This window comes from Citrus sinensis, chromosome 5 (assembly GCF_022201045.2).
Source record: "Citrus sinensis cultivar Valencia sweet orange chromosome 5, DVS_A1.0, whole genome shotgun sequence".
NCBI classification, from domain to species: Eukaryota; Viridiplantae; Streptophyta; class Magnoliopsida; order Sapindales; family Rutaceae; genus Citrus; species Citrus sinensis.
In genome coordinates this window covers 3,454,021-3,464,817 of record NC_068560.1, presented here as the reverse complement: position 1 = coordinate 3,464,817, position 10,797 = coordinate 3,454,021, and the positions used below count along the sequence as shown (strand labels likewise).

The following is a 10,797-nucleotide window of genomic DNA, read 5'->3' as shown; positions in this document are numbered from 1 at the left end:
GTAAAAGCTTCCTTCCTTGTCTCTCTCCGACTAAGTCACAACTTCATGTATTATTTCTTTTTTCCTCGGTCGTGGATAGTTGTAGACAATTTCTTTTACGTTTTGCTTGGGTATTGTTTGGTGATGCAGTTCTGGTTATAATTTAGGGAATGTCAAAAGGTAAGAGAAGGTCATTGAGATTGACGACGACGAGTTAGACTTCTTGCATAGTCTGCTCGCCGATTCTGCTTTTGACCCCGGGATCCCCCTAGAACCCCTTAGATCGAGTGTTGCGACTAGTGCTAGGAGGATGTCCCCCTAAATAACCTCCTCAACTGGTAATAGCGACGACGAAGGTTCTTTTGGTTCGGAATATACTTTGAGTGAAGATCAGGGAAATGATTCTGGTGAGATGTCATCACTAGGAACATCGCGACCAGATAGGAGGAGCACAATAGGAGGTAGAGCTCTATCACAGCATTACGCTATTGATTTTATGACGTGCATGACCAAAGTTGACGAGCTAGTTAATCTATGGGCTAGATACGGCATTCCTGATGATATTCCTCTTAGGATCCCAGGAAAAAAAGGATACTCCTAGCCGACCTCCTAGGGGGTATGTTACTCTGTTTCTAAATAGTTTTAAACTTGGGCTTAGGTGCCCTATATAGCCCTACTTTGCTCGAATACTCAATGGGTTGAATTTAGCTCCTGGTCAACTGAACCCCAATGGGTGGCGGGTACTTTTTGGTATGTTCATATTGTGGGACAGATGTTGGCAAAGCGAGCTAACAGTTGACGAGGTCAAGCACTTGTACCAACTAAAGAGCAGCCTCAAAGATGCCGACTGGTATTACTTCCAATTTAGTACCAAGACTAGGAAACCCATAACTGATCTTCCAACTGGTGGTGGTAGGACTTGAAAGAAAAAATTCTTTTTTGTTGGGGGTCCCTGGGGTCAAGTTGCACAGATTGACGGGAATGATTGCCGCGTCCCACCCCGTTTCGTGGTCCCAGGTTGCCTGCTCGCTTCAGATGCCTTGTCTCCATAGTCGTTCTCATTTTGCTGATTTGTCTCTAATCCAATATCTGTTCGAATTTCAGGTTCTTGGGGTGTGCACTACTCGCTTAAACATGGGCCACTCAAGCGGGTTGAGACTGTATTGGCCAATTCTTGTTCGCACCGAGAGTTGCTAACCACTTACAACTTGCTCGAATCTTGTTTGGTGTCCACTGACTCTGGGATGGAGGACGCTGTGATCAGGGCTCTGAATCGGAAACGTTCTCGACCTCATACTGCTAAGCAGGACCAGAATAAGGACGGTCCCACTGCGAAACAGGTGAATATTGTGCAGCAGGTTCCTCCCTTGAAGACTCTACCACCTCCTCCTGCCAAAGTCGGAGAAACTAGCGGAGCAGCCACTGATCCCGCTTCCTCTTCTCCTCCAGTCGGGCCGAGATCTCGTTTATCTGACAATCGAGCAGAACATTTGGTCCCCTATATCAACGAGTTCTCTAAACTTGTGAGCAAGAGGGATCTAGAGGACTTTGACAGTAGCACCTTGGGTGAGCTGGTGGGGGCCATGCAGTATAGCGCTTTCCATCTCGGCTGCATGGCCATTTACTATAAGGCCAAGGTTGGCCGTTATGACCGGAAGATGCATGAAGACATTCAATCGGCGATGACCAAAGCTGATGCTGCCGAGAAGAAAGCAGAAGACTTGAATCTCGAGAATCTGAAGTTGATAGAGCGAGAATCTTTTGCTCAAGCAAAGGCCATTACTCTCGAGGAAGAGTTGACTAAGGTCAAGGAGGATCTGCAAAGCATAAGGTTATGTACGAGGCTCAGCTCGAACTCTTCGCGATTCCCACCGGGTTTAGGTCGAGAACTTGGAGAAGGAAGCTGACAACCAATACGAGCAGGGACTTCGGCATTCCTATCATTGCATCATGGCCGTCCTTGGGAAGCAGCACCCTAATCTGAAGATGGATGACCTTGCAGCTGGTGTTGCTCAACACATGGACGGGGATGCAGCAAAAGAGGATGTCGAAGAGGTGGAGCCAATTGCGGTTGAGGAGGAAAACTCTCCTCCTCATACAATCCCTGCTGATGTTGGTGAAGCGAGTACCCCCTCGGATGCAACTGGTGATACCCCCCTACACCTGAGGTGGACCAGCCAACCGAGGCTGCTCGGCTTACTGACCCGCCGTCCTCTTGAATGTATCTTATGTTGTAATGAACATTGTATGTGAAGGTTATCAACCTTGCAAGTTATTGACAGATTAATAAAAATGTTTTTAATTGCTTTCTTGTGTTGTAGTTGCAAGTTATTTTTCGTTTGAGAGTCTGCTCGCTTTCGCTTGGTCAAGCAGATCCTAGTATGCTTGGCTTCTGGTCTCGCCATAAGACAAGCTTTGAGACTTAAGTCTTTGCATGGCTTAGAAAATTTTTCAATGCTTGGGATTTTGCTCGCCTTCGCTTGGTCGAGCAGATCCTGGCACGTTTGGCTTCTGGTCTCGCCATGAACAGGCTTTGTGATGCAGCGAAAGTTTAATGTTCAAAATATTCCGTTGATTCTAGAGAATACCGGAATAAAAGAACAACTAAATTCACGTTGATTCAAAAGAATACCGCGAACTTAGGGGTTAAGACTCGTTGATTCAGAATACCGAGAATTAACTGTTCAAATACTCACAAAGAGATTTGAAAATTGAAATATTATTGAACTCAAAAATCTGCCTTTAAAAGCTACAAAAGACACTTATTTATACTAAGTAAGATTTATCCTAATATGATTAAAAAACCTATTTTAATAAGACTTATGCCTAAATTAGGAATATTACCCAAATAAGCAATACCTAAACAATAAGACTCTAAATAGGAAACCAAATTAAATTAGAATACAAATTAATTGAAATATTCCTAAATATTATACATTTAAATATAATTAGGATTTCTTCAATTTCTTGCTCTGCATCATTCCCGCCAGGTTGGAGAAAATTCGTCCTCGAATTCAAGAACATCTTCATGTGCATAAGGATTAATTTTTAAAATAGAGCTTTGACATAGACGACGAACTTTAAATTTTCCAACTTTTGTAATAACGTCCATCCAATCACTCCAATGGCGTAAAATAAATTCTTCTATCAACAACTTCTCCAATAATGTCTTCTCGTATTGTTCGTGTCGAACTTCAACATAGTTGAGGAAAAACGATTTCTTCTCATAATCCACTAACTATTGAAAAATATCACAACTCTTTTTGTCTTCTTTCGGCAAATTAAGAGAACAATAAGAGATTGTATCAACAACTATCTCTCTCTCCTCCACAAGATCAAAAGATGGATGAACAATTACCTCTTCTCGTCCCACAATATCAAGATACTCATCAAATTTCGGCAATTGATCCAAATCAATGTCTTTGTGTTGAGGATTTGTTGTAGACATGAATTGCCAATGAATATTCTCCTCGGAAGGAATAATATTGTCGAAAGGAGCAAAGTTACCATTTTCCTCATTATCTTCATAACAAACATCATCGTGAACAACTTCATCAAATCCATATGCATGCTTTATGGGTAAAGATTTTCTATCTCGAATTTTCTCTAAATCTTGAGAAATTGAATGCAAAATCCTCAACATCTTAACTAAAACATCTCTCAAGATGAAATCTTCACGTCGATGTTGTGATTTCATGATATAATTTTTTTCTTTTTTTTTCCTATGCTTTTTTGGTGTTGTTTGTTTTTTTTTTAAAACTAAACGGAAAAAAACAAAAAAGGAAAAAAGGAAAGGTTTGGTGGTAGATAGAGTTAGATTGGTGAGACCAGGTTTTAGCTCTGATACCAAACTGATGCAGCGAAAGTTTAATGTTCAAAATATTCCGTTGATTCTAGAGAATACTGGAATAAAAGAACAACTAAATTCACGTTGATTCAAAAGAATACCGCGAACTTAGGGGTTAAGACTCGTTGATTCAGAATACCGAGAATTAACTGTTCAAATACTCTCAAAGAGATTTGAAAATTGAAATATTATTGAACTCAAAAATCTGCCTTTAAAAGCTACAAAAGACACTTATTTATACTAAGTAAGATTTATCCTAATATGATTAGAAAACCTATTTTAATAAGACTTATGCCTAAATTAGGAATATTACCCAAATAAGCAATACTTAAACAATAAGACTCTAAATAGGAAATCAAATTAAACTAGAATACAAATTAATTAAAATATTCCTAAATATTATACATTTAAATATAATTAGGATTTCTTCAATTTCTTGCTTTGCATCACTTTGAGACTTAGTCTTTGCATGCCTTCGAAATTTTTACAACGTATAGGGGTTTGCTCGTCTTCGCTTGGTCGAGCAGATCCTGACTCGCTTGGCTTCTGGTCTCGGCATAAAACATGCTTTGAGATTTTGTGAGCCTTTGCATACCTTCGAAATTTTTACAACGCATAGGGGTTTGCTCGCCTTCGCTTGGTCGAGCAGATCCTGGCACGCATGGCTTCTGGTTTCGCCGTAAAACAGGCTTTGAGACTTTGTGAACCTTTGCATGCCTTAGAAATTTTTACAACGCATAGGGGTTTGCTCGCCTTCGCTTAGTCGAGCAGATCCTGGCACGCTTGGCTTCTGGTCTCGCCACAAAACAGGTTTTGAGATTTTGTGAGCCTTTGCATGCCTTAAAATATTTTTCTTTTTTATGTTTGGGATTCTACTCGCCTTCGCTTGGTCAAGCAGATCCCGGCACGCTTGGCTTCTGGTCTCGCCATAAAACAGGTTTTGAGACTTTGTGAGCCTTTGCATGCCTTAGAATTTTTTTTTATGCTTGGGATTCTACTCGCCTTCGCTTGGTCGAGCAGATCTTGGCACGCTTGGCTTCTGGTCTCGCCATAAAATAGGATTTGAGACTTTGTGAGCCTTTGCATGCCTTAGAATTTTTTTTTTTTATGCTTGGGATTCTGCTCACCTTCGCTTGGTTGAGTAGATCCTGGCACGCTTGGCTTCTAGTCTTGCCATAAAACAGACTTTGAGACTTTGCTCGTCTTTGCATGCCTTGGAAATTTTTTTGCACCGTTACAAGTGAATGAAATTCCTTGACGTTTCATTAATTGCAAAATTCAACTTACATAAAAATGCATAGCAACGAGAATAAATTGAAATAATTTTACAACATGATCAAATCTTACTGAAAATATTTCCTGAGGTGCGCTGCGTTCCATGGGCGTTTCACCTCGTGGCCATCCGTACGAACAAGCTTGTAAGCTCCGGGTCCAACTATCTGCTTGACCCTATATGGGCATTCCCAATTCGGTCTAAGCACTCCTTGAGTCGAGTCTTTCGTGTTCTGATTCACTCTCCTTAACACCCAATCTCCGACCTTGAACTGTCGTACATTCACCTTCTGGTTGTAATACCGAGCAACTCTCTACTGGTAGATGGCTGATCGCTTCGATGCTTGCTCCCTCTTCTCAATTAGCAAATCCAGATTCAGGCACATCTGCTCGTTGTTTTCTTGCTCATCGAAATGATCTGTACAATGTGTGGTCGTCCCTATCTCGACTGGTACAACAGCTTCATGTCCGAAGGCTAAGGTGAACGGAGTTTCCCCAGTTGCTGTTTTGTGGGTTGTCCTGTATGCCCATAGTACACCTGATAGTTCATCAACCCATGCACCATTTTTTGCTCCAAACCTGGTTTTCAAAAGCCTCTTGATCGTCTTGTTGGCTGCTTCTACTTGTCCATTAGACTGAGGGTGAGCAGGCAAGCAATACTTCAATTCTATCCCGAGGTTATGGCAGAAGTCCCTGAAGTTCTGGTTATCAAACTGCCTGCCATTATCTGTGATAAAAGCATAAGGGATCCCATACCGACAGACCAGGTTTCTCCATACGAAGTCAGTTGTCTTTTTCTCTGTGATCTTGCTGAGGGCTTCTACCTCTATCTACTTAATGAAATAGTCTATTACTACTATTGCATGTGTTACTACTCCTCGTCCTTTTGGCAATGGCCCAATCAAATCAATTCCCCATTGAGCAAATGGCCATGGGGAGGTCATAGAAGTGAGATTCTCTGGTGGTTGGGTAGAGAAGTTTACAAAACTCTGGCAACTTGCGCAGCTCCTAGTCTTCTCCTGCACATCCTGATGCATTGTCGGCCAGAAGTATCCCTGCCTTAGAACCTTATGGGCAAGGGATCTCGCACCAGAATGATTCCCGCAAACTTCTTCATGTACTTCTCTCAGCACGTAATCTGCGTCGTCCTCGTCTAAACACTAAAGGAACGGTAAGGTATATCCCCTCTAATATAATACCCCATCAATCATTGTGTACCTCGACGCTTGGGCTCTGGTCTTCCGAGCTTGTAACTTATCTGGTGCAGTATTCCATTCTGGGTGTATGAGATTATCGGGTCCATCCAAGAGCACTTCTGTTCTATCTGCAGCACCTCCAGATTCTGCTCGATGCTAGGGTTGGACTTCACCTCCAAAAGGACTGACTTAGGCAATTTTGGGTCTGCTACCGCTGCCATCCTAGCCAGAATGTCTGCTCGACTATTCTCCTCCCTTGGGATTTGTATCACCTCGACCGCTTCAAACTTCCCGATCATCTGCTTGACTTTCTTCAAGTACTGCTTCATTTTCCCATCTCTCGGCTGAAATCTTTCGCTGACATGATTTGCAACTAGTTGGGAATCAGTTCGGATCTTTACCCTATCTGCTTTCACTGCCTTAGCCAATTCTAAACCTGCTATCAAGGCTTCGTATTCTGCCTGGTTATTCGTGGCTGTAAACTCCAGCTTTACAGCATAAGAGATCTCATCCCCTTCTGGGCCTTCCAAGACAATCTCTGCTCCTGACCCTTGCTCTCCTGATGACCCATCTACAGACACCTACCATACTCGAGCTTCGTTGCTCGATGTAGTAGTATCCGGCTGGTCCAAGCATACTTCGGGCTCTGTGAATTCTGCTACAAAATCGGCCATTGCCTGAGCTTTTATTGCTGCTCGGGGTTTGTAATCTATGTCGAACTCGCTCAGCTCTATTGCCCACTTCACGAGCCGACCAGAAGCATCCGGCTTGTGCAGAGTTTGACGCAATAGCTGGTTTGTTATTACCGAGACGGGGAATGCTTGAAAGTACGACCTCAACTTCCGAGCAGCAACCATAAGGGCGAGTGCCCACTTCTCCAACGTTGGGTATCTAGTCTCAGCGTCAAGCAGGGCCTTGCTGGTGTAGTATATCGGATATTAAACTCCTTCTTCCTCTCTCACTAAAATAGAACTTGTGGCATGATTTGATACCGCCAAATATAAGAACAACTTGTCCCCATCCCGCGGTGTGGACAACAGAGGTGCTTGCTGCAAGTATTGCTTCAAATTCGGGAATGCTTCTTCGCATTCAGGGGTCCACTCGGTTTTCTTTCCTCTCCTTATCACTTGAAAGAATGGCTGACACTTATCTGTTGCCTTGGATATGAATTGGCTCAATGCCGCCAACCTCCCCGTAAGGCTCTGCGTCTCCTTCAGGTTACGAGGAGACCTCATCTGGACGATCACCTGAATCTTCTAGGGATTCGCCACGATCCCCCTATGACTCACCATGAACCCAAGGAATTTGCCCGACTCGACCCCAAAAGCACACTTCTCCGAGTTGAGCTTCATCTTATACTTCCTCAAAAGTCCAAATGTTTCCTTGAGGTGCTCGACATGTTCCTTCGGGATTTTTGACTTGGTTATCATGTCGTCAACATACACCTCCATTGTTCTCCCAATCAATGGCTTAAAGATTTTATTGACCAGCCTCTGGTACGTGGCCCCATCATTTTTAAGACCGAACGACATTACCCTGTAACAAAACAAACCCTGGTTAGTAATAAATGCCGTGCTCTCCTCATCCTGCTCGAACATGGGGATTTGGTTGTATCCCGAAAATGCGTCCATGAAGCTGAGCAGGCCATGTCCAGCTGTTGAGTCTACAAGCTGGTCGATCTTTGGTAAGGGAAAGCTGTCTTTCGGGCACGCCTTATTGAGATCCGTGAAATCCACACACATCCTCCATTTGCCATTGGCCTTTTTCACTAACACCACGTTCGATATCCATTTAGGGTAGTTAACTTCCCGAATGAATCCTGCCTTCAAGAGCTTCTCCACCTCGCCATTTATAGCCTCATACCTCTCCTAGTTGAAGCACCTCCTTTTCTGTCTAACCGCCCGAGCACCTTTTTTTATTGCCAGCTTATGGCATACGACCCTAGGGTCGATTCCTAGCATGTCTTCATGCGTACAAGCGAACACATCTGCATGAGCTCGCAGGCATTGCACCCACTCCTGCTTCTGCTCTTCTTTAAACCTCGACCCAATATAGATCCTTTTTCCCGGATCACCTTGTCCCAGGCTTACTGTCTCCAGCTCCTCTACAGGTTCCTGCCTGCCATTCTTGGCTCCTACTCGGGTATCAAAGGATGTAATCTGCATTGCTTTCTTTGTTGCAGTGGAGTAACAGCTTCGGGCGATTCTCTGGTCTCCTCGTACCACTCCAACTACCCCATTCACCCGGTACTTGAAAGCTAGATAATGGTTGGAAAGTACTGCTTTGCTCATCCTCAGAAATAGACACCCTAGAATCATCTGGTAAGGACCCTCTTCATCGACCACCACAAAATCCAGTATCATAGTCCTTTCTGTCGGGGAGCTACCAATTGTGATGGGCAGCTCGACCACGCCCAGAGAGACCAGCCTTCCTCCTCCAAATCCCTTCAAAGAGGTATTGGTGTGCTCCAACCTCAAGTCCGTTATTCTCATCTCCTCCAGAGTTGACTTGAACAAAACATCGACCGAGCTTCCCGTGTCTACCAAAACTCGGTCAAACTTCTCGCTAGCAACGGTGACTTTAATAACTAAAGCATCCTCATGTGGATATAGAATCTCTTCTTCATCTTCATCTGTCCACATGATTGGAACTTGCCTGACTCTTGCTCGTTTGGCTGCTGGGGTGTTAAAGAATACCTCTTTGCTAGTCATGGCATACTTGGCGTAGTTCTTCGTCGACCTGTTGAAGTCTCCTGCCAATGTTGGGCCCCCCACAATCACCCTTGATGTAGGCTGCTCGTGGCTCAAGTTTCTATCACTCCGCTCCCATTCACATGTCGAGGCCACCATTGGAAAAGTCCCATCTATAAACTCGTTCAAGTATCAATTTCTCACCAAATCTTCAACCTGGGCCTTGAGATCTCTGCATTATGTTGTGGTATGGCCATGAGTGCCATGGAACTTACAATAGCGTCCCATATCTCTCCTTCTGGGTAGCTTTATTATTTGGACAAGGAGGTACAGTAATCCCCGGTCCTTTATGGCCTCGTATACCTCGTCCAGCGGCATCTTCAAGAAAGTGTATCGCCCATAGTCTTGGTTTTGGTCAATCATGTGCACTGCCCTTTCCCTATTTGTGTCATTCTGAACTGGAGGAGGTAGCAGCACTTCTGGTCTGCTCCCTCTACCACCATGGGGGTGTGGATGAAGATGACCATAAGCCGAGTCATGCATTCTCCAAGGCTCCTTAGCTGGTGAATGAGGAGGTTGCGCCCTGTTGCGCTGATATTGTGGTGGCCTCTGATGAGGTTGGTAAGCGGCGACCCGACCTCCTGTACCACTACCTGAGGCATGGTGATCCCTCCTCTTGATCGGCCCATTTCCCGGTAAGGCTCTCTTCTCTTTCCTTCTCAACATTTCTAGCTGGTCTGTCTTAATTCGTGCTGCCTTTTCCTCCTCAATTTCTATATCCCTCTTAGCCTGCTCGTAGGCGGCTGCATACGTCTGAATAACTGGGCTCCTCAAATTGTACCACAGCCTTCCTATCTTCACCCCTTCTTTCAATCCCCTTAATGCATGAGGATAGTTGAAGGCTCCCAAGTCGAGGACAGCGCGATGGAACCTCTTGATGAATTCCCGAAGGGTTTCTTCCTCCCCATGCTTCATGCTTTTCAACTCCATCATGTCATCTTCCGGTGCCATTGCCCCACGAAACTGCTCTGCAAATTCCTGGCACATCTGCTCGAAGGATTTGACGCTTCCTCGAGGAAGTTTCCGATACCACTCACGTGCTCATCCCTCTAAAGACAGCGGGAACACCCTGCATCTTTGAGCTTGGGATAATCCTTGCACCCCCGTTATGTCGTTAAAGCGCTCTATGTGCACCAACGGATCAGTTTGCCCTGAGTACCTGTGGTTTAGGAGGCGAAAATCCCTTGGAATGACTGCTCTCATGATCTCCGCCAAGAGTGGGGATTCTCCGTCCAGCATTATCCTCCAACCAAGTGCTCTACTCCTTCCTTGCATGTCATCAATTACCTGCGCTAGTCTGCGCACTTCTTCCTCCAGTTGTATTGCACGACCAGAGTCACGTGCTGCAACTTGATCCCGCTTTTACTCTACATCATGTAAGTGTTACCTGAGCTCTGTTTCCTCAGCATTCGCCACCCCATCATCATCATAAAAAATCTGCCTTCCTGGGAATTGATCTTCTCTTCTATAGATTTCTCCCCGTAGAGTTTCTCCTCGTAGAGATAAGTTACCTCCCTCACCACTAAATCTCCTGGTGGTCCGACTTCTCATCATACCATCGTGCCCCGGTGCCACTCCGCCACCTCTCACCCTTTTCTCATGGGTTCCCCTTCGTTCACTCCTCAGCTCATGTGGGATAGTTGTCAGGGTCTCCATCTGTTTTTCCATCCGTTCCATTCGGTCATGCATGGCTTTTTCCCGTGCTTCAATGGCTATCTCCCTCAACGTCACGGATTCGTTAAGTCTCATATCA

General features: G+C 44.6%; 1 protein-coding gene across 1 annotated transcript; it reads left to right on the top strand.

The window, feature by feature from the left end:
- Nucleotides 1-536: 536 nt before the first annotated feature.
- On the top strand, nt 537-1,886 carry LOC127902088 (uncharacterized). The gene is made up of 3 exons (XM_052440539.1): nt 537-595; nt 752-891; nt 1,084-1,886. The coding sequence occupies exons 1-3, from the start codon at nt 537-539 to the stop codon at nt 1,884-1,886; spliced, it is 1,002 nt and encodes a 333-aa protein (XP_052296499.1).
- Nucleotides 1,887-10,797: the final 8,911 nt, after the last annotated feature.

Bases quoted from the DNA above. Each gene is read 5' to 3' on its own strand.
- LOC127902088 (XM_052440539.1), top strand. From the start codon at position 537: ATGATATTCCTCTTAGGATCCCAGGAAAAAAAGGATACTCCTAGCCGA. The intron at 596-751 runs GTATGTTACTCT...ATTGTGGGACAG, and splicing joins CCTAGCCGACCTCCTAGGGG to ATGTTGGCAAAGCGAGCTAA. The intron at 892-1,083 runs GTAGGACTTGAA...TTCGAATTTCAG, and splicing joins TGATCTTCCAACTGGTGGTG to GTTCTTGGGGTGTGCACTAC.